Below are 24267 nucleotides of genomic sequence, written 5' to 3' on the forward strand. Positions count from 1 at the left end.
TAAGAAATTGCAAGGGAATACATTTCACTGTTAGGCCTATGCTGTGTTTTTAAGGTCAAAGGTGAAAATCGTTCAATAAACACATTTTCTCTAGCCGTTTTTCATAAACGTGTTACGTAGCCTAATTAGGACGTGGAGTGGCCAAATAATTGAAAGTATTAGATTTATCCTGTGGCCTAATTTAACCATTTTTGTTTAACGAAAACTATTCAGAAAAATACCCTCTGTGGTTAAACCGTTGGCCTAGACGAAGTTTGAAAAACTTCAGTTTAAGAGTTACTGAGGGATATGACGCAGACCTGGTACCATATTTCATGTCGCGTAAGTTCCATGTCTGTTTAACGTTACCTGGTGCGCGTGTTTCCTGTGGTCATTATCTCGCGCTCACACAAAGAACACCGCTAGAAAAAAACTACAAAACAAAGACTAAAAGGTACAAAAATAAACGAAGCATTCAGAGTTTAGCAGACCAATTGCTTTATTGATTTGAGTGCAGTTCTTATGGAATGGAGTGTATTGTTATTATAATTATGACCAATATATGTGTAGAACAATAACCATTATATAACAGGAATTGACCTCACATAAGACAACTCTTTTTTTACGATTAATGCTTGACAGCAACACACACACACACACACACACACACATACATACTCACACAATCAACCACACACACAAAATGCTTTAGCAATGCTTAAAAAGTACTCTGGGTCACCACCAAGTTCAAGATGGAATCTGCAAGGGAGATTTTCCTTATCTTTACAGTTCTGAGTGCAAATGCAAAAGGACACGAAAAAAGGTCCGACATGTAACAGTATGATTTGGGTTTGTTCCGCAAATATCCAGATTTCTAAACTAGTCTGCGTCGTTTTTTAAAATCTTTCCTATCCAAGAAAAATCCCACCCTTGCAGATTGTGTCATTGTCGATCCCTTAACACTTAGAACTCCAGATCCAGACATCTTATCTTGGGGTCTGGATGTCCACATCTTTCTGTGCATGTAACACACACAGTACCCCCCCCCCCCCCCAACAAACTAACAAAAACAAATGTAATTGCAACAGTATAGAACATTTAAACCGTACAATATTCTCTGAGCTCATATGAGGAGGCCAGAGGAAGGAGCCTGGGGTGAAATGGTGTCCGGCTGGATAGCTGATCCTGGTTACCGAGGGAAACCAGTCACCGGTGTGCGATGAGAGGAAACGTGGTCCACCCCCAGCAGGATGGGGTCAGGGGTCAGGGCTGAGTCCATAGTTGGATCCAAGTCTGTGAAATGGCAAATGTTCTCAGAGCTAGAGAACTCACTTTCCCAGCATGCTCAGTCTCTCCCTTTTCTGCCTCCAAGACCAACACTGAGCTAGATTATAGGGTGTCTGTGTGCACAGAAAGCATTAGCCAGTTTAGCAAAGGGGTTATACATATTCACTGTAGCGAGTCCAGGACTGACATGAGGTATGTATAAGAAATCCATGTGCAGGGATTGAGAGAGGGTGGAAGAGGGAGAATGAGAGAGGGAGAATGAGAGAGGGAGAAAAACAGACTCCTGAGCATTGGAAGTATAAGAAGAAGCCAGTAAAGAACATCTAAACAGCGATACGACAGTCACACAGAAGTACACACTCCACTATCACAATGCACACACACACACACACACTCACACACACACTGCAGGCAGGCCCCACAGAGTAAACCAAGGGTTCACATCAGACGGTATGAGCCCACAGACGCTAATCTGAGGTCAGATTCCTGTCTTCTTTCCAGAGGGTTAACATGGGTGTTAAATTATCAACACTGGTCCTACAGCTGAACCTGAGGGCCATGTTTATGCACTGTTAAGCCTCTATATTTGAGACGGACAATATTCTGATGTTGTTGTTTAGAACTGGCGATAACAAATTAATCAGTTTGAATAAGGAACAGCTGTAGATTAGTAGAGTGAACTTGTACAAAGGAGGGTCCAATTTACCAAACAAACAACAAAAAAACATGTTAACAATTTTGTTTTAAAAGTAAACACCCTATTATTAAAATAACCATTGACTTTCACTTAAAAAAAAAAAAAAAAAAAAAATTTAAAATACAAAATTAAATAATTTGGAATATAAAGGCACACCTCTTGCACAGTGTATACAGTGAAAACACAGTTTAAAGCATGGTAAAGACTCGGTTACTCTGAGGAAATCAAACTAAACACAAGTTTCAGTTTACGTGAAGGATACCAGGATCCAGACGGTCCTACAGTCACAACACAGATGTAAGGGGAACGGGTGCCTCATGCATGTAGCTGTTTGAGTTTCCAGTACACATCTTACTAATCCAAGCAGTTTCATTCTTCATCTGAACACAATACTGTCACTCAGTCTTAGGGTGCAGTTTGAAAATACAACTATATTTCATGACTAAAATGCAAATGTAAAAATATATGTGAATATAATCTATGCATTTAAAGAAAAGGATCGCGTGGAAGCTTTTTGCATGGGTTACAATATTCGAGGAGTTAACCAACGTAACTCCTTGGTTAACCATAACGGACATTGCGCACAAACAACATTGCGCACAAACTCACACTTGGTCCTGTGTATATTGCCTTTCCCTTGTTAAGACCAACTTAACCGATTAGGATCGTATGCATAACGTTTGGTTCCTTTTTTTGTGTGTGCAAAATATACAAATTCACCACGTCATTTCAGAACCCGCCAAATTCGAACACAGAAAACAACAACGACGACAACGACACAACAACAGCAACACAAACAACAAGAGGGTAAACACAAACACGCAACATCGTTGAAAGGAGAAACTGACAAGGTTGGCTTGACTTGATGAAAAGGACGCCCCCCCTTGTAAAACACTGTCCAATACAGAGTTGCCCTCCAGCTGCTCAAGGCAAGTGTGTCTTGGTACGATGCCAGAGGTAAAGCCATCGCCTGTCTGTCTGGATCACGGGCACACACACTCCCCCCCCCCCCCCCCCCCCTCTACAGAGACCAGGACAGGTGTGTCTCCCCTCAGAGTGCAGGGGGAGGGCTGCAGGGGTAGAAAGGGGGCAGGGCGGGGCACCTGTCAGGGCTGTGTTCCAGAGCTCCAGACAGTTCTTCAGTAAAAGAACGAGAGATGCGATTAATTATTTTTAACAAAAATAAAAAAACTGGTATAAAAGTGCAACGGTTAAGGTGCTGATGGCAATGGAGGGTCAACAAGCCTCAGATGCCACGGCAACAAGCGCCTCCCACTCTGAAACCACGGCAACAAGCGCTTCCCACTCTGAAACAGACCAGGATTCTGGTAGAGAGGGCGACAGTGACAGGATTCAGGGTGAGGTGAACTGGGTGACCACCTGACCTCTGGATCCATCTCCAGATAAACCTTGTTCTGCTCTCCCACACCGGGCCCAGACCAACACTGGCTTCTCTCTTGGGGGTGTTTATACACGTGTGTGTGTGTCTGGAATCGGGTGCAGAACGGAGATGTGGGAAGGCGTGTGTGAGTGTTTATATGTGTGTGTTTATATGTGTGTGTTTGCAGGGCAGCGGGTGCCGAACAGGCGTGTGTGTGTGCGTGTGTGGCAGGAGTACAACCACATAGCCTTGCTTGGGAAAGCGTCAGTTTGACGGGAGAAGGAACATGCGTCGTCAGGGGGAGCAGCTGATTGGGCGGCTGGAGGAGGGGAGACCCAACAGGGATTGGTTTGGCAGGGTGCACTCATGGCGATTGGATGGTATGGCTGTCGGCCTATTGGAAGACTGCCTCCGACTTTCTGAAGTGGAGCGATTTCATTGGACGAGCCCGTAAAAGGTACACTTCCCGTTTCACCTTTTCATGTGACGTCACTCTTGTCGTTATTCACCTCCACCTGAGCTCACACAAGCCCTCTGCACCTCAGAAGGTCAATCAGAAAATCACACAAACCCCACAACAACAACAACCACAACAACAACAAACAATGCAGGGTGTTGAGAGGCAGTAAAAAAAACAAACAACCTAAAGCCATAATCCCAAACAAACAATAACAAATGATATAAAACAGTAATGACTAGAGGACCCGTTCTCCTCTTGAACCCTTCTGGTCCAAAGTAACAAAGTGCGACCCAATCGAGGAGGCGGCAAATGTAAACGAAGGTTTTAGCTGCAGAGGGGAGCAGCCCGCGGAGGGGAAGAGAACTTGAGAAGAGAGAGAGGTGAGTGAAGGAGGAAGGGAGTCAAAACAACTACCACCTCTCCTCTGTATGGTCTCCCCCCCTCCCTCCCTCCTCCCCGCTGCCCTGGGCGAGGGGGGCTATGACAGGATGTTGCTGATGAAGTCATAGAAGCGCTTGGAGTACTGCTCTGGATTCACCGTGGAGATCTCTGCTCCTGCCTGCAGGGGGAGACAGAGAGTACTGTGACCAGCCAGGCAAGGACGACCCCACACACACACACACACACACCGCAGAAGTATCAGTTCACTCACACACACATACCCAGACATACATTCACTTCCTCTCTGACAGTCTCCCTCACACACACTCTCCCTCACACACACACACACACACAGAGTAGAGTACCCCGTGCTTGACGGTCTTGGCAGCATGAGCAGCCTTCTTCTTGGCATCATAATGCTGCAGGATGTCAATGACCGCCATGAAGTACACCTCCTTCCTGGGAGCACCTGGGGTCACACACACACACACACAGGCAGCTGTTACTGACCCTCATGGCTCTGTATGGCGCGCACACACACACACACACACACACACACACACACACACACACACACACACACACACACACACACACACACACACAGGTAACATCTACTGACTGTCATGGCTCTTGATGGCGTAGACATCGATGTTGGGGTCGAACTCTCCGGGTGAGAGGGGTTTGGTGCTGTCCAGGGTGTTGCTGGGGCTGTCTGGGGGGGTGCCCACGCCCCCGCCGTCGCTCTCGCCGTCATCCTCGCCCTCGTTGTCCTCGCTCTCCACCTCCTCCTGCTCCGCCCGCTCCACGTCATGGATGCCCACCAGCAGGCTGTAGTCCATCAGCTTCAGCTGAGCCAGGAACTGACCAGAGACCGACATGCTCAGGGTTACACACACACCTGTACACATTACACACACCTGTACACTTTACACACACACACACCTGTAGTCCATCAGCTTCAGCTGAGCCATGAACTGACCAGGGAGGAACATACTCAGGAGAAGACTTAATCACACACACACGCGCACACGCACACACGCACACACCCTGGACCCTTCCTTCCCACAAAGACCCCCTACCTCCACATCTTTCCTCAGCTTCTCCAGGAACATCTTCTTGTTCTCCTCGTCGATGTAGATCTTCTGACCGTCATTGATGAAGTCGTTGTCCTTGTAGGTGGGCAGCTCCTTGGCCTGGCGACCAGGGAGGAGGTGACCACACACAGCTAGTCAGTACACTGCAGGAGAGGCTACTCCTGTAGCCTGCTAGCTAGCAGGAGAGGCTACTCCTGTCGCTTGCTAGCCAGCCTGCTAGCAGGAGAGTCCTAATCTTGTAGCCTGCTAGCAGGAGAGCGCAAACTCCTGTAGCCTGCTAGGCAGCCTGCTAGCAGGAGAGTGCAAACTCCTGTAGCCTGCTAGCCAGCCTGCTAGCAGGAGAGTGCAAACTCCTGTAGCCTGCTAGCCAGCCTGCTAGCAGGAGAGTACAAACTCCTGTAGCCTGCTAGCTAACCAGTTTGACTGCTTCAGCCCCACTGCTCAGGGGGATGTGAGACTCAGGAGCTGAGTCCAGACTGTTAATAGGTAGGATGGCCTGCACTGGCCACCCTAGGCTCTGTCATTGGTATGCCTTTATATATAAGACCATACTTGATCTGCTCCCCTACTATTTGTGTGTCCTTATAAAGCATCTTGGCCAGGTCTCCCTTGAAAAAGAGATTTGTAATCTCCAGGAGTCTCTCCTGGTTAAATAAAGGTTATAATAATAATAATAATAATAATAATACTGGTTGGATACAGGAGAGTACAACTGACATGGTCCTGATTGCTCAGCCCGGCAGATGAGATGACGACTAAAGAAATTAAAGGGATAGTTAACCCAATTCAACCTGAACCGAAATGTAAAAGGAAAACATTTGGTAATTTACAGAATTTAAAATTTAGGGTAAACTATCCCTTTAAAAGACCCTTTTTCTGGCCTCATGGTTGAATCTACAGTGTGCTGTGGTGTTTCTCTGTGACCCCAAAACCAGCAGCCTAAAGCAGTGCAGTGGGACTGGGGCCTGGCTGTCTGCAGTACTGGGAAAGGCCTGTGGAGGGCAGGGGCGTTCTGTGGGACAGGAAGGGGGCGCGCTCTGGGGCTCAGAGGAAGTAGTAAGCAGGAAATGAGGAAACGGGCAGCAGCTCTACTGAGGAGTGTTTCTACAGCAGCGGGGGAAGCAGTGACACACAACCAGCACCCTGCAGCACTAGAGTGAGCGGAGAACACACACACACACACACACACACAATCGCACTCACACACACTACTCTCACTCGCTCCAGACACAAAATGAGGCCACAGTGAAACATGCACTCTTTTACAGATCATACAACTCAAATCTCACGACAGTATACACAGCAAAGACACAGGTAGACACAAACACATGACCATGTACATATATACAAACAGACAACCTAAACCCCACACACACACAGTCTCTCTGTTCCCGTGAGGATGTGGGAGAGATCCTGAAGAGCTTAGCACGTAATCCCATGTGACCACTGAACCAGAGAGAACCTGGACCTGTCAGGACATAGAAACACTGTCTACCTCCTGACTGTAGCCCTGCTCTCACCTGTCATCCATCCATCCATCCTGCCATCCATCCTGCCATCCATCCATCCTCATGCGTTTCCTCTCAGTTCACACTTCCTAGTCGAACTTTAAACTTGAAGCGGTTTGTTTTAGGTGGATTGTCCTCATCCTGAACCTAAAGAAGGTTGGATGTGACCCTCCGCTCACCCCTGACCGTCATACCCAGTAGCACCGTCACCGCCACCCTCCCCTGTCAATACTGCATCTGGGTCAGCTATATTTCCTGTGTGTGTGTGTGTAAGTGAATAAGTGACAAATTGAGAGGGATAGGAGAGAGATATGCAGAGAGAAGGGGAGAGACAGAAAGCTAGCAGGAGTAGAGTGAAGTCAGTGATGTCAGTTGTAGCCGGCTGTGCATTGCTCAGCATGTGTAGCGTGCGGCTCTGCTTTTGTCTCTGCTCGGGCAGAGAAGGGGAGGTGATCCCGCACTAAGGAAACCTCACAGATGGACACACTTCCCTTCCTGCGTCTGAATTCAGACCGTGAGAACTGGTGCCTGTTTGGGCGCAGGGGTCTCGCACCATGGGAATAAACTAAAAACTAGAAATCAGGATCTAAACATGACAGATGAGAGGAGGAGAGTCGACTGGCTGGCCTCTCGCTACATCGAACTGTTTTAGACGACAAGTAGCATTCAGTGGTCCAGCTATTGGGACAAGCCTTGGGGTGGATAAGATAGGTGGAAAGGTAGATTGATAGATAGATGGAAATGTGGATAGATATATGGAGAGGTAGAGAGAGAGGTAGACAGAGAGATAGATATTTTGATAGACAGGTCAAGCGATAGATATATGGAGTGGAAGATAGATAACTAGATATATATGTAGGTAGGTAGGTGGGCAGGTAGGTAGGTCATGCCTGGTATATATATATGAGCCTGGTTCTCGTACATCTCTTACGTGTTTCATTGCGCAGTAAAAGCGCGTGGCGATCCGCAGCGTTTGCAGCCTTTGCTGAACGTTAGATTTGGGCCTCGGGGGCACATCCTCAGGAGGCCGCGGTTGCTAGAGAGAGAGGGGGGGGGGGGGGGTTGTGGAGGGGGCAAGGGAGGATGTGAGGGATGGGGTGGAGCAAGGGAGGAAGGGATGGGGGAAAGGAAGGAGGTGAGGGAGAAGGCAGAGGAAGAGGAAGAAGGAAGTTGGAAGGAAAGGCAAGTGTTTAAGAAAAATACAACAACTTGTATTGGTTAGAAGGCGACAAAGAGAAGAAAAAGCTGCTTTTCACGGCTCGTCTTGGAGCCAGCTGCCTTTAACGAAGGAAGATGAAGAAGAGTTTCCAGGAGGAAGGACAGCCTGTCTCCCTGGTGTTTCTGGGACGTTCAAACTGAACTGAGGCCTGAGGACAGCATTCCTCCAGTTCTCTCTGATGTTTCTGCATCTCTGGAACAAGTTCATCCACCTCCATGACCTACAGTCCTCCTCACCTACTGAGTGTCCTCCTGTGTGGCTCTGATCTGGGTGTGTGTGTGTGTGTGTGTGTGTGTGTGTGGTCTGACAGAAGGAGCCACAGTCTGGCTTCTGAGACTGAGGCTGGACACCTGGCACTCTTCTAATGCCACCAGCACACACTCCCATAACACCACACACACACACTCCCATAACACCACACACACACACTCCCATAACACCACACACACACTCCCATAACACCACACACACACACTCCCATAACACCACACACACACTCCCATAACACCACACACACGCACACACACACTCCCATAACACCACACACACACTCCCATAACACCACACACACACTCCCATAACACCACACACACACTCCCATAACACCACACACACACTCCCATAACACCACACACACACTCCCATAACACCACACACACAATCCCATAAAAGCACACACACACTCCCATAACACCACACACACACTCCCATAACACCACACACACACTCCCATAACACCACACACACACACTCCCATAACACCACACACACACTCCCATAACACCACACACACGCACACACACACTCCCATAACACCACACACACACTCCCATAACACCACACACACACTCCCATAACACCACACACACACTCCCATAACACCACACACACACTCCCATAACACCACACACACACTCCCATAACACCACACACACAATCCCATAAAAGCACACACACACTCCCATAACACCACACACACACTCCCATAACACCACACACACACTCCCATAACACCACACACACACACTCCCATAACACCACACACACACTCCCATAACACCACACACACTCCCCTATCCAATGGGGACGCCAGCTGGTGCTGCTGGCATGAGGAGTGTGGGTCAGAGTAAACAGAAAACAACATATAAACAACAACTACAACTACAACAACACAGTCACATGGCCATCTGAGACAGCTGGATCCAGGAGCAGGCCCAGTGATGTTTCCCTTGAGCCTGCGTTCTCTTAGGAAATACCAGCAGAGAATCTAAACAGCTGAACAACTAACTAACAACTGAAAGGTGTTAGTTGGCTGGAGGTTAAAGATAAAGTCGCGAGGGGGCGATCCTGCCCTGCTCCAGGTGACAACATCCATCTTTCTCAGTGAGCTGGGAGCTGACTCTCTTCTCCACCCTGTCGTGGTATCTGACTACAGGTGTGTGTGGAGCTGAGTGTTCAGGTGTCTGTGGAGCTGAGTGTTCAGGTGTCTGTGGAGCTGAGTGTGCAGGTGTCTGTGGAGCTGAGTGTTCAGGTGTGTGTGGAGCTGAGTGTTCAGGTGTGTGTGGAGCTGAGTGTTCAGGTGTGTGTGGAGCTGAGTGTTCAGGTGTGTGTGGAGCTGAGTGTTCAGGTGTCTGTGGAGCTGAGTGTTCAGGTGTCTGTGGAGCTGAGTGTTCAGGTGTCTGTGGAGCTGAGTGTTCAGGTGTCTGTGGAGCTGAGTGTTCAGGTGTGTGTGGAGCTGAGTGTTCAGGTGAGGTCTCTATGGAGGTTGGAGGGCTGGAAGTCCAGTTGTGCACAGACCCCACTGCAACAGGCTGGTAACATAGGGATAAGCCGCTAACCTAGGGATACACAGGTAACCTAGGGATACACAGGTAACCTAGGGATACGCAGGTAACCTAGGGATACACAGGTAACCTAGGGATACACAGGTAACCTAGGGATACACAGGTAACCTAGGGATATGCAGGTACCAACCCACCCTGAGAACTCGCAGGTTGTGCGTATGAGTAGAACAGATGCATGCAGCACAATGTTGGGTCTCTACACACGTGTGTGTGTGTGTGTGTGTGAGTGAGTGAGTGAGAGCTACAGAAGCCTGCAGGGGACATATGCGGCCAGGCAGCTCCATGCAGATGCATGCGTGGGGATAGAAGCACAACGAGGGGCCATGCAGCAGGGCAGAACAGGGTCACTGGCTGGGCTTGTTGTTTGTGTGTGAAGCAACGCCACACACTGAAAACACACACACCGGAAATACACGCACACACATCACAGCCTGGATGGAAACGCTGAATCCTCAAACACTGGTTAGTGGGATGAGCATCCCAGTCATTTACAACAACTCTAGAAGTGCTCACTAAAGTGCTTATTTAAGGTGTGTGTGAATGACTGTGTGTGTGTGTGTGTGTGAGGCAGAAAGATTGTATTGCATGGCCGTGCATATTCAGGACCAAACTGTGCCAGGCAAAACATCCAAGGCTGAGCTCCAGAGAGCTCTGTGTATGAAGCTCCCGCCAGCAGGACAGGCAGAGGAGCTAACGCTAGCGCTGCTAACCCCGCTAACTCCAGCGCTGCTAACACTAGCGCTGCTAACACTAGCGCTGCTAACACTAGCGCTGCTAAAGCTGCTATAAGAAATGCTGCTAACACTACCGATGCCAACCCCCTTAACAGTATCACTGCTAACACTAGCGCTGCTAAAACTAGCACTGCTAACTCCGCCAAAGCTGCTACAACTAGAACTGCTGATGTTGCTAATGCCGCTAATACTGTTAACTGACTGTATACTGTTGCTAACACACCTTAATGTGGGCAACACAAGTTACACAGGTAGCAGCAACAAAGAAAGCCCACAAGTAATCCCTAATCTGGTTAATCTCCATTGTTAGTCTGTAAAGGAGCAATTAATACACACTCAGCAGAGACAGACAGCCAGTTAGGTGTGAGTGTGTGTGTGTGTGTGTGTGTGTGAGTGTAACCCCATGGAGCTTGGTTTCCATAGTCACTGTGGATTTGTTCTGCATTGAATTGATGTGTGTGTGTGTGTGTGTGTGTGTGGGGGGGAATGTAGACTCCTTGAAGTCTTCACGACCCTGTGGACATGACCTCCCCACCCTCCCCTCCCACCCTCTCCCCTCCCACAGGAAACACCTGACCTTTCAGGGTCGGATCCTCGCTCTGCCCAAACATGGCTGTGGTCCAGAGCATGCGCGCACACACACACACACGCCTGCTTAATACAGGCGCACACACACACCACCTTCTTTGAGTGAGTCAGCATGTTTTCATGGTGCTGAGCAGGGCAGCAAAGCACTCTGAACCAGTCCTGCATCCAGAGGACCACTCCACCACTCCATCACTCCATCTCTCCACCACTCCATCTCTCCACCACTCCATCCACCACTCCATCCACCACCACTCCATCACTCCACCTCTCCATCTCTCCATCTCTCCACCTCTCCACCACTCCATCCACCACTCCACCTCTCCACCAATCCACCTCTCCACCAATCCATCCACCACCACTCCACCACTCCACCACTCCATACAAGAGAAGTATTAAACCTCCTCCAGCTAGCACCACTGGATCACACACACACACACACACACACACACACACCAGTCTCTCACACACAGATAGCAAGCAGGGGGGCACTGATGAAACTGCAGAAGCATGGAGGGGTAAAGCAGCAGAGGACCTGGCATGCAGGGGTCAGGGGGAGTCATGTCAGGGGGAGGGGGTGAGAAGGGGTTGACTGAGGAAGATGGATGGGCTTCACTGTAACTGTCCTTCCCCATCATGGACGGGAGCCAAACACAGTGTTGGTGTTTATGGCAGGTGGGCACAGTCTAAACCCTGGTGTAACACACACAGCAGGTGGGCACAGTCTAAACCCTGGTGTGACACACAGTTCTCTCCCTCCACATGGATGTGGGGTTCAACCAGGAAAACAAGCACAAAGTGAACAGTAAAGCTAATCAGTGTCACAAAAATCTGGGTAAATGACCAGGAAGTGTCGATTGTGTGTGTGTGTGTGTGTGAGTGAGTGAAAGTGTAAGCATGAGTGTGAGTTAGTGTCACCAAGGCTGTGGAGGGTGACTGTACCTTCTCCTTGTCACTGGCCTCTCTTGCTACTGTGGAACCCTGAGAGATAGAGGGAGAGAGATAGAGGGAGAGAGATAGAGGGAGAGATATAAAAGGAGGGAGAGACATATAGAAGGAGAAAGAGAGAGAGAGATGTAAAGGGAGAGAGAAGAACTTAAGTCTCATCAAGCTGATGACGACAGTTTCTTTTCTAGTTTATCTTTAGCTCATTAGTTTCAACATTTCTAACCCCCCACATCTCTCCCAGCCCTCTCAGCCCTCCCTCTCTAACCCTCCGCCCCTATCCCAGCCCTCCCTCCAGCCCCCCCTCCCCCAACCACTCCCCCCCAGCACTCCTTTCCCCAACCACTCCCCCCCCCCCCCTCACCTTCAGGTCGTATTTGCGGCAGACAGACAGGCGGTGAGAGAACACGTGGCGGGTGACGATCATGTAGGTCTCGTCTCCGTCCACAGTGAGCCGGTACATCCCCAGGAACTGGGGCAACAGGGTGCTGCCATGACACTCCACGATGAACTACACACACACACACACACACACACACACACACACACACACACACACACACACACGGGCACGAGAGGTGTGAGTGTGTGTGTGAGTATGTGTTGTGTGAGTGTGTATTAGTGTGTGTGTGAGAGTATGTGTGGGTACCTGGTGGTACTTCTTCAGGATGTTGTGCATCTCGGCCACATCCTCGCTGCTGATGGTCTTGATGACGTAGCGCTTGTCGTAGGACGTGTGGAAGCGCGCGCCGCTGCGGCCCTGAGCTTCGCTGTTCAGAGGAGCGCTGCGGGTCAGAGAGTTCTACAGGGGGGAGGGAGGAGGGGGGGAAGGAAGAGAAAGAGTGGGGGGAAGAGAGGAATAAATAAATAGAGAGGGGGAGGGGTAGAAAGATAGAGAGAGAACGCGAAGGGAAGGTCATTACAGTGTGTGTGTAAATATACCCATAAGAACCAAACAGACCTAATTTGTGTTCTCACATTTATAACTATTTTAGGGTCTGGGTAAGAAGCTGAATTACAGTTGTTATTAGAGGTAATTAGTGTTGATGCTATTTTTTCCCACAAGTATACTGTTACAACAGATGTTTGTGTGTGGCAGACCACAGCTGTCTGTGCCAGTCTCAGCTGGCCTCCACTCCAGCTCCACAGGAGGGCATGTCACATCACACACACCACCCCAGGATGAGAGCCTTCCCCTGGGCTCCACAGAGCCCCTCACTGCCCCTCTCCCACCCCCACCACAGAGCCCTGATCCTGGATGTGTGCTGGCTGGTGGACCCCTCACCTCTCCAGACAGCTGCTGCCCACAAGACTAAGTCCTCAGCTGGTCATGCGAATCTTTCCAACTCACTACCGCTTCACCCCCTCCCTATTGCCCCTCTCCCCCTCCCTATTGCCCCTCTCCCCCTCCCTATTGCCCCTCTTCACCTCCCTATTGCCCCTCTCCACCTCCCTATTGCCCCTCTCCACCTCCCTATTGCCCCTCTCCCCCTCCCTGTGTGTGTGCTGCACCTACCTGGAAGTCCTGGTCATCGATCCCAAACCTCTCCCTGAGGTTACGGAACACCAGAGGACAGTACTCCTTAAACTTGAAATGGCTTGGCATGTTCTCCCTGCACACACACACACACACAACACAAAATAATTCACCCATACTGTAATGAAGATGAGCATTTAGTGTGTGTCTGTTTGTGTCTGTGTGTGAAGTGTGAACTCACTTGTTGAAGAGATGGTTGTCCACCTTGATCTTGGAGTAGGCCTTGAAGTCATCTGGCATCAGCATGATAGGGATCTGAACATGGCTCAGCTCATTGATCTGGTAGGACACACACACACACACACCAGTATGAGGGAGGCACATTGCCCCACACCACTACTTGAAAGTCCACTAAGGCTGACCATCTAAGGCTTGGAGAGCTGAAGAACCGGTTTTAACCAGATCTGAACCTGCACCTGAATCATGTTTCAGGCAGTGCTTCTGGGAGTTAGCAGAGCTTTATGTGGACTATGACAGCAGAGGTTGCTGTAGGACTGTGATTCAGGCTCAGCTAGTGTCACATACAGATGATTTCAGTTCAGTCTCAGTCTCTCTCAGTCTATTACACACCCCCACACCCACCCTGTCCTCCCTCCCTCCCTCCCTCCATCTATCTCTCTCTGCCTGTGTGTCACTGGGTGCTGGCAGGTTGAGCAGGTCTATTAATAGTCTCCAGTCTGTCTCGGGCTTCTCCTGAAGCAGCAGTCGTCATCGTCACAAAACTAGAACAACAAAGAACCTAAATCTCAGTGTGCACCTCCAGCCGGAGCGACAAGAGCGCGTCTGCAGACTGCAGCCTCCTGTAAAGATGGTTCTGGGTCTGCAGACTGCAGCCTCCTGTAAAGATGGTTCTGGGTCTGCAGCCTGCAGCCTCCTGTAAAGATGGTTCTGGGTCTGCAGCCTGCAGCCTCCTGTAAAGATGGTTCTGGGTCTGCAGCCTGCAGCCTCCTGTAAAGATGGTGCTGGGTCTGCAGCCTGCAGCCTCCTGTAAAGATGGTGCTGGGTCTGCAGCCTGCAGCCTCCTGTAAAGATGGTTCTGGGTCTGCAGCCTGCAGCCTCCTGTAAAGATGGTTCTGGGTCTGCAGCCTGCAGCCTCCTGTAAAGATGGTTCTGGGTCTGCAGCCTGCAGTCTCCTGTAAAGATGGTGCTGGGTCTGCAGCCTGCAGCCTCCTGTAAAGATGGTTCTGGGTCTGCAGCCTGCAGCCTCCTGTAAAGATGGTTCTGGGTCTGCAGCCTGCAGCCTCCTGTAAAGATGGTGCTGGGTTACACAGCCACTGTGTATGGACTCACAGCTACAGGCACAACAGGATTTAGAGGTAATCTGCTTTGTAAGATGGAGCTGGAGGATCTGAGCTGCATCTCACAAGCTGAGGCCTCCGAAGAGGAGGAGATGGAGGGAGGAGGGGAAGGTGGAGAAGAGGAGGAGGTAGAGGAGAAGTGAGGACAGGAGGAAGAGGGGCAGAGGAGGTGGAAAAGGAGAAGAAAGGGGGAGTGGGTAGTAGTTGGGGAAACAGGAGAGAAGCAGGAGGAGAGGGGGAGAGAAGCAGGGGGGGAGAAGAGAGGAGGAGCATTAGAAAAATTATACTCCATGATCCTCACAGCAGATGGTAGGGAACATGGGGCTCAGCTAGACTGCTCTGGAAGAGTGACGACATCTGGCTAACTTTGAAGACAGGGTGAATCGTGCCTCTGAGATGGTGTTTCTAAACCCTGGTCCTCAAGGGAAAAAGAGGCATAGCGTGGAGTTGTGTGTGTGTTTCATGTGATGGCCCAGAATCAACATAAGCCAATAAACTCATGAATCAAGGTGTGTTGTGTTGTTGACAAGAACAGAAGGAATGCTTGCATGTTCATGTAGCTGCCTTAGTGTTGCACAGCAGGCTGGTGACAGGTTTATAGACTACGGAAAGAGAGAAGGTCCAAAGAGCTGTGGCCCCTTACTGGCACCGCGCTGCGCCTGGCACAGGCGCCAACGTCACATGGGGCAGAGAGATGCATTGTGGGTGACCTAAGAGGAGATGTCCCCTCATGACAAAGCTTTGTTTCAAATAGGGGGAGGAGAGGAAACAAAACTCTCTCTCTCTGTCACACACTCACACTCAGCATGCAGTACTATAACTCACATCCACCTCGCATAATGAGGACAGGATAGGGAACTCAGACACCCAGACCCCCTCCTCCTCGTCTTCCTGCCCTCCTTTTTCTCCTCCTCTCCTCTCCCTCTCCCCAGCCACGCTGTCCTCCAGGGAAGCAGGGTTGAGTCTGGCAGGGGGCCCAAGCTGCAGCAGAACCCCAGACAGGCTAATGCATCCAGGAGGGAGCTGGGATGACGCAGTCCTCTGGAGGACACCCCCAAACCTCCCGCCTCTCTCCTCCTCCTCCTCCTCAGACCTCACCCTGTGTGTGTGTGTGTGTGTGTCTGTGTGTGTGTGAGAGAGAGAGAGACACCAGGCTAGGACGGAGCGTTGGATAGAGGAACTCTCCTCATGTGCTGTCTGGTTATCCTGCTGGGCTTATCTCGCTAACAGAACAGCAGCCAAGTCTAACACCACCACTTCCTGTTTGTCACCATGGTGACGAGCTGGGGCTTCCGCCCGGAGCGGAGTGAGTGCGCTCTGCGGCACCGTCAGACAGGAAGTGGGAGAGGAGAGAGGGTGCTCAGTCAGCAGGGCAGCACTCGTGACCTCCACAGAGAGACACCAGCGCAGAGATACGAGCGCTTGTCCTTTGGACAAGTGCATTAACGTTTCATCGTTTGTCCATGCACAAAAGTCACTTGTCTGGGTAAAGATTTATCATTTTATATATATATATTTTTTTTTTTTGTGTGTGTTGGCGTTAGCTAGCTACCGTCAGCAGATGTGTACCTAGTAAGTGTTAGCAGCATTTGTATCGGTTAAATGTACGTAGTTGAATATCAGCTAATATTCAACAGTAAAGTATACACCTTTTGAGGAGCCCTTGGTAAATCAGCCTCTGCCAGGTATAAAGGGAAATTATGGAACAAATAAAAAGTTAACACCAACACTGCAAGGTCTGTAGAGATCTTCAGACTTTTTTTTTGTGTTTTACGAATGCAGAATCCAGTAAAATAAAATCTGTAAAAAAGACATAATGAGTGGCACATAACGTGAAGTAACAGAACATTTCTATTCCACTTGTCCTACAAAAAATCCACTTGTCCTGGACAAGCCTCAGGGAGTTTCCCGCCAAAAATGAAGTTCTCTAAAGTAGGAAGACAGCCATTGGAATTAAAGGGAGAAAACTGCCGGAAAAACGGCGAATATCGTAGTTCAGCCGGCAGGCGTGTGTTGCTAAGACGGCCGCCTTAACAGCAAAGTGCTGCGGGAACCCCTGAGTCTTAAATTCGAGCCCTGACAATCATCACCACATACATGTCAGTGTCAGTATGGGATGTTATTGTGTCAATGTCCAATCCAGTCATTTACGTAACAGGGCTCTGCAGCGGAAGAGACTCAGTCTTATGCCAGAGAGAGTGTGTGTGTGTGTGTGTGTGTTCAACATACACAGTTGGTGAACAGCTGAGATAAGGACCTTTTAAAAGGTCACATATTACTGTCCCGCACAATCAGACCACAAGTCTAGACTGGACCTTCCTGGACAGCCTATAAACAATTTCACCTTTTTAAATGTTATACAGGCCTATTCATTTCAGGAAGGGGCCCTATGGAAACAATACTGTACACGTCCCTGTTGTCTCTGAATAACAATGTTACCAAGAGGGAAGGCATAGCTTCCAGCTCGGTGGTTAGAGCCTTTGCCTCTCAGATCAGGAGGTGATGGTCATTGGCATGGCATCCATATTAGATATGATGATATATTGGTAATCTTACATTTTGTATCCATGTCTTAGAACTGCTGGGCTTGCTGTATGCACTACTGTATGTGTGTTGGATAACAGCATCTGATTAATGAATACAAATGTCAGATGTAAACACTGTTGTTAGCGTGGACCAGGGATCTGCTGTGCTCTTCAGCCAGAGTTTTGGGGTCAGGTGATCAGGTCAGGTGATCAGGTCAGGTGATGCAGTGGGACTTATTAAAACACTCGGCTAAATTAGCAGGCTCCTCTTACCGCCGCCTCTCTCCGTTCAGCCCTCTCTCCCTCATTACTCCCTCTGTTCTCACACACAGAGGTCAGCCTTAATGAGGACACACCCACACAGTGCAGGAGACAGCACACACACACACACACACACACACTCTCTTAGACACACCTACACACACACACACGCACACTCTCTCTCTCTTTCCCTCACACTCAGTGATTCAGAATGAGATTCAGAGAGAGGGAAAGGGGAGAGAGAGAGGAAAGGAGGAGATTCAGAGAGAGGGAGAGAGGGAAGGAGGAGATTCAGAGAGAGGGAGGAGATAGAGAGAGGGAGAGAGGGAAGGAGGAGATTCAGAGAGAGGGAGGAGATAGAGAGAGGGAGAGAGGGAAGGAGGAGATTCAGAGAGAGGGAGAGAGGGAAGGAAGAGATAGATAGAGAGGGAGAGAGGGAGGAGATAGAGAGAGGGAGAGAGGGAAGGAAGAGATAGATAGAGAGGGAGAGAGGGAGGAGATAGAGAGAGGGAGAGAGGGAAGGAGGAGATTCAGAGAGAGGGAGAGAGGGAGGAGATAGATAGAGAGAGGGAGAGAGGGAGGAGATAGAGAGAGGGAGAGAGGGAGGAGATAGAGAGAGAGAGGGAGAGAGGGAGGAGATAGAGAGAGAGAGGGAGAGAGGGAGGAGATAGATAGAGAGAGGGAGAGAGGGAGGAGATAGATAGAGAGAGGGAGAGAGGGAGGAGATAGAGAGAGGGAGAGAGGGAGGAGATAGATAGAGAGAGGGAGAGAGGGAGGAGATAGAGAGAGGGAGGGAGAGAGGGAGGAGATAGAGAGAGGGAGGAGATAGAGAGAGGGAGGGAGAGAGGGAGGAGATAGATAGAGAGAGGGAGGAGATAGATAGAGAGAGGGAGAGAGGGAGAATGATAGAGCACATAGGACAGATCCAGACTAACCATCAGATATGTCCTGCTGATCCAAGCTGCTGATACTGACCCAGTCACCCTGGCTGCTGCAGGAGAGACCATGTGGTCTCACACACACACACACACACACACACACACACAGTACTTGGCTGCCTGGGAAAATTGCGTTCTTTTGTGGGGTTCCTTTTATCTTATTTTTCATCCATATTCACTGGATATTAGCTGCAGGTCGCTCCTGTGGCTATTAATAGAGAGCCCTACTCTTATGCAATCTACAGACCCAGACCCAGCTACTCTGCTCTGAGAGAGAGAGACAGAGAGATAGGGGGGGGGGGGCTGAGGAGGAGAGATGATGACACTAAAAAGGGAGTGTGAGAGAGGGATATGGGACGATGTTGGAGAAGGAGAGAATGTGTTGGCGGAGATATGGAGAGAGGGAGAGCGAGTGTTAGCAAGAGAGACTGGGAGAGGGAGAGAAATAGAGAGACTGAGAGAGAGGGAGAGCCATTACATCACCAGACCTGGCCTAACCTTTCTGACATCACCAGACCTGAGCCCTAGGCTTGATGAGCTAAGCCCAAGAGCTTGTTGTCTTGGACATCTCACTGCATTCTTGCTGCTGGAGAATGATGGGAAAGCAGGTTATAAGTTTTACACCCTCACGTCCGTGCTAATAGCCGGTAATGCTATATACACACCAGACCAAGCCACTGTCTCTTGCACTGGGGGTTATCTGTTAAGAGTGAGGTCTAGCGGTGACAGTAAACCGTGTGAGGTTTAGACATGACCACACGCCAACCTGTCTTGTCTGACAGGAAGCAGCAGAGTGCCTGTGATGCCGCTCTGCTGGAGCCTCCTGCCAGTGATGCCGCTCTGCTGAACATCCTGTCCATCTGCAGACCCTGCTAGTCAAGACTAGCTGAAAACCTTCATGTCTTGCACACATTCCAACAGCGGTGCTGCGTGTCTTCCAAACCAGCCAGCGACTGTATCAGGGTCCTAGAGTCTGTGGAGTTGGTGTCTGAGTGAGTTAGGATGGAGGGAACCATTTCTATGGGTTTGGAAGCTCCAGCTAAGGAATTGGCGGCAGGGTCTTCAAGCGAGTGAATAACCATCTTTCAGGAGACTCTCTCTTCACACAAACATCATCGAACAGGCAGAGTTTGAAATGTGGTTCTGTGTTAACACTCAAATGGCCTATTTCACCAGTCAAGACTTCAAACTTGAACAGTTAACTGTCACTAGTTAGCCATAGTAACCATACGGCTCCAGCAGTAAGAATGCAGTGAAATAGCTGTTCTGCAGGAAGTTCCAGTGTGATGGGTTTGATTGATAGGTCCCTACAGAGATAAAGATGGTTCTGTTTCAGGGCCTCTGTGGGTGTGTGTGTGTTGTGTGTGTGTAAGTGTGTGTGTGTGTGTTGCCTCTGCAGTGTTGCACTGAATGACATACTACAGACTCCCACTCTCCCCATTCCAATCCTTGTGTTCCATCGACAGCAGACATTCCAAATGACCCCTTCTCAGACTCGGGGCAGGAGGAGGGCGGGGGGCGCAGGGGGCAAGGGGGGGCGTGGGGGGCAGGAGGAGGGCGGGGGGGGGGGGCGCTGACACACCGTCAGAAAGTGCCTTGAGGCAAACCCTCTCTATAATCAACACCACTAAACTATCACCCTCCTTCTCTGCTGTCATTATTTCCATAATTACTATTATGATAACCTTGGTTCACTTTGATGACACACAGTGCTGTTTTAAGATAGGAGTCATTTCAAACCTCATGAGAAGAATAACAGTGGCCTTAGTAGCCTATAGGTTTAGGATGACTGTTTAGGGATTAGAAGTAAGTCTTTAAGGACTGTGTTATGTAGGTTTTAACTTTATATACTTAGTAACACATATAAGTGGTCTCTCTTGCAGGGTAAGTCAAGGTTGTTTAAGTCCAGGGAATAAGAAGCTGACACACTAGGGAATCAGACAAGCTTAGTAAGTAACAATAATATAATATTGTACTCAATTAGCCAAAGCTGATATCCAAAGCAACATACAGAGGGGGATTTAAACCTGGGACCTCTTGATCTGCAGTCAAATGCTCTAACCACTGAGGTATACCGGGTAGCCCCTCCCTTAAAAACACCTCACCAGACTTCAACAACAACAAAAAAACGTAATGCAACAAAGCTGACGTTCTAACAGAGACACAGTGCTGCAGGACTGGATCCTAGCACACAGCACAGTGCTGCAGGACTGGATCCTAGCACACAGCACAGTGCTGCAGGACTGGATCCTAGCACACAGCACAGTGCTGCAGGACTGGATCCTAGCACACAGCACAGTGCTGCAGGACTGGATCCTAGCACACAGCACAGTGCTGCAGGACTGGATCCTAGCACACAGCAGTGCTGCAGGACTGGATCCTAGCACACAGCACAGTGCTGCAGGACTGGATCCTAGCACACAGCAGTGCTGCAGGACTGGATCCTAGCACACAGCACAGTGCTGCAGGACTGGATCCTAGCACACAGCACAGTGCTGCAGGACTGGATCCTAGCACACAGCAGTGCTGCAGGACTGGATCCTAGCACACAGCACAGTGCTGCAGGACTGGATCCTAGCACACAGCACAGTGCTGCAGGACTGGATCCTAGCACACAGCAGTGCTGCAGGACTGGATCCTAGCACACAGCACAGTGCTGCAGGACTGGATCCTAGCACACAGCAGTGCTGCAGGACTGGATCCTAGCACACAGCACAGTGCTGCAGGACTGGATCCTAGCACACACTACTTGTAAGCTGACTAGGTGAATGGATCTCCGTCCAGCTAGATCCAGGAGCGTTGTGTAACCTCCACTTCAGTTCCACTTTCAGGCTGCGGGGAGGTCACATCACTCTGGCTCACACTGACGCTTCCACACCGAGACAAACACACACAGACACAACTCCACACGGACCCACACACCGATCACCATGCTCTACCACTGAGATATACTCAGTGTGTATCAGTGTGTCAGATGGCTTAGTGGTGAGGGAGTCGGGCTGGTAATCAGGAGGTTGCCGGATTGATTCCCCACCGTGTCAAATGACGTTGTGTCCAAGGCACTTTACCCTACTTGCCTTGGGGGGAATGTCCCTGCACTTACTGTAAGTCGCTCTGGATAAGAGCGTCTGCTAAATGTAAAATGTATACGCATCCCCGTTCCCCAACCCTCTCTCAATGGGTATAGCTCAGTGGTAGAGCATTGGACTGCAGCTCAAGTAGTTAAGTTCAAATCTCCAATATCTCATATATGGCACAACACACATCAGGAAGCTACAGGGGCTTCTCTCTGACTGACACACACACACACACACACACACACACACACACACACATTCAAAACAGATGGATTTTTTAAAGGTCACATCGTATGCAAACCTGACAAGTCCAACAGCGTAACACTTGTTAATCATATTTTATCACACCACACAGATTAAGCAATGCTAGTCAATACAAATAAGACATGCTCAATAACGCAGTAGATGCTGACTAAAGTGATATATATATATATATATATATAAACTCTGTCAAACCACTGGGACTAGCAATACAAACTCGTTAGGCAATGCTTCCAACCCTGACTGAAATTTGGAATGGCAACTATTTGCATTTTACAGGACAGCTGCGGATGAAATTCTTCAACACAACCACCGCGAGCTGTCACCTCTGATTTGCGTGTATCAGCCGCTACACGGTTAAGAGACAGTGGTCAAGAAAAACTGTATTTTTGATAGGGCACACGATGGACTCACCGAATGGTTCACTCCCCACATTAGGACGCTCAGAAGAGGGTCGCTGGCTCGGAAGAGCTTCACTTTTTGAGCCACGAAGTGTTTCTTCTTGGTCTTCGTTTTGCTCGCAATAGATGCGGCAATGCTGCTCGCCGTAGCCATCTTTAGCGGTAGTAAACTGGCTGAATCTCAGATAGCTCGCTGGGTAGCTGATGCTCACCACGAGCTCACGGCTCAATGATCACCGACACTCTGCATTTAACTAAAAATAAAAATAATAATTACAACACCCGTCTAAATGTGTCCTCGTTCACAGATTTACTGTTGCCAGGCACCTTGGATTTGCGAAATTTATCACAGTTTTCTTATTCATTAGCTGAGGAAACGGCGAGCAAATATCTTCGTCTATTATAACTCCCAGATATTGTTTAATAACCCATCACTTCGACAGTCAAGTCACCTCTTCCTTGCGGTTCTCGCACCCAGCCAGTCCTCACTGATCTGACGTTAGCATAGCTTAGCTAGCTAGCTACTAGCTGCCTTGTAACTAACTGACTACAACGCAACGGGATGAATACTCGTTTGGGATCCAGTGGGAAAAAATCATCACAAATTAATACTGCAATGTAGAAATGGTAAACGAAATGTCATGCAGCCTCGTTATAGTGGTATTTAGCTCGCTGACCAAAGAGCTTTACAAACAGTCCGTGGTGTCCAGTCCGACCTTCGGCAGCTAGCCCACCCACACACAGCCTGGCTCGAGCACTGCACAGTACTGGCAAGCTGTCAAGCTAGCTAACAGTTAGCTTGAATGTTCGTCAGATAGCAATGGCTTTCCTTCCTTGTACACGATAACGGGTCAGTCCGTAGATATGACAGCGTGGGGCCTCACGATTAATTCTTAAAGGCTTTATCTCTTATCGCGTACAAATATGTGTGTAAAATCTACGGCTCATCAAATCCGCGGGTATGTGGCTTCCGGCTCTGTGTTGGCTGTCAACTGACAGCTCGAGCTGGAGGGAGGTGACAGCTCGAGCTACGGTCCCTCGTGCAGGCACATTCAAGCTTCTACTGCTTCTCTCGCTCTGATTCGCTGCAACACAACCCCTCCCTTCCCTAACCCCCCTCACCCCTTCCCCCGCGTTTCTACTGTGCAATTTCTAATTTCTCACTCCTACAACACGCACTGTATAATATTAGCAAAATGACGTGCTAGATTGTTAGCCTAAACCTAATGGATTAACGGTATTTTTCTCGGTGTGCGTTTGTGTGTGTGCGTTTGCTCGCGTACGCGTGTTTGTGTATGTGTGTTTATCCAATGCCCCTTTGCAAACCCCTAATAATGTACAAGTGTTAAATCCAGCATTTTCAACATTTCCCCCGTCCCCTCACCGGCAACTTGCTTGATTTGAGATTAATCTGAGGGCAGCCGGGCCCGAGACAGCGGAGTGACAGCGTCCCGCACCACCGGAGCTAGGCCTAATGCCGTTAGAGGTCATCTGGGTTTTGGTGCAGAGTGTGCTTTTTCCATCGGCGCTCCGCTGCTGCTGTGTCAGTGCGTCTCCGAGGAGGGAACCTCAGTTTGCTGATGCTGATGTAGTGCTCATTTATTTTATGACTCACCCTCCTCATGCCAAGGGCCCCGTGCTGCCAGAATGGACCACCTCTTAAGGGAACAGGCATCTTTACTCCCGGTGAACACATTTGTGGTCTGGACATCCACCTACATTCTTACCAGCATTTCACGGTACATGTTTATACTAGTTTTATCACGGTACATGTACGTTTGAAGATGAACACTTGTCTATTCATATTCTATAATACACTTTCACAAGTCAAATCTCTGGTCCCTATATGGTC

General features: G+C 49.4%; 1 protein-coding gene across 4 annotated transcripts; it reads right to left on the reverse strand.

The window, feature by feature from the left end:
- Positions 1–460: 460 nt before the first annotated feature.
- Positions 461–24255, reverse strand: pip4k2aa (phosphatidylinositol-5-phosphate 4-kinase, type II, alpha a). Of its 4 annotated transcripts, XM_084702436.1 has the most exons (12): positions 22868–23425; positions 22429–22669; positions 13836–13933; positions 13634–13730; positions 12767–12919; positions 12482–12628; positions 12115–12153; positions 7713–7826; positions 5268–5381; positions 4808–5048; positions 4551–4654; positions 461–4363 (listed from the first exon to the last, which is right to left on the reverse strand). In XM_084702436.1, exons 2-12 carry the CDS (start codon positions 22567–22569, stop codon positions 4283–4285), a joined length of 1329 nt encoding a protein of 442 aa, XP_084558562.1. In that variant the 5' UTR covers positions 22570–22669; positions 22868–23425; the 3' UTR covers positions 461–4282. The 4 variants fall into 4 exon arrangements, with proteins under 4 accessions (XP_084558562.1, XP_084558561.1, XP_084558560.1 ...); XM_084702435.1 differs by lacking the exons at positions 7713–7826; positions 22868–23425 and adding an exon at positions 24031–24255; XM_084702434.1 differs by lacking the exon at positions 7713–7826 and having other exon boundaries at positions 23093–23425.
- Positions 24256–24267: the final 12 nt, after the last annotated feature.

Source organism: Hypomesus nipponensis, chromosome 8, assembly GCF_054491055.1.
Source record: "Hypomesus nipponensis isolate SF chromosome 8, ASM5449105v1, whole genome shotgun sequence".
Classification (NCBI taxonomy): domain Eukaryota; kingdom Metazoa; phylum Chordata; class Actinopteri; order Osmeriformes; family Osmeridae; genus Hypomesus; species Hypomesus nipponensis.

Bases quoted from the DNA above. Each gene is read 5' to 3' on its own strand.
- pip4k2aa (XM_084702436.1), bottom strand. From the start codon at position 22,569: ATGGCTACGGCGAGCAGCATTGCCGCATCTATTGCGAGCAAAACGAAG. The intron at 13,731-13,835 runs GTGAGTTCACAC...GTGTGTGTGCAG, and splicing joins GACAACCATCTCTTCAACAA to GGAGAACATGCCAAGCCATT. The intron at 4,364-4,550 runs GTACTCTACTCT...CTCCCCCTGCAG, and splicing joins CCAAGACCGTCAAGCACGGG to GCAGGAGCAGAGATCTCCAC.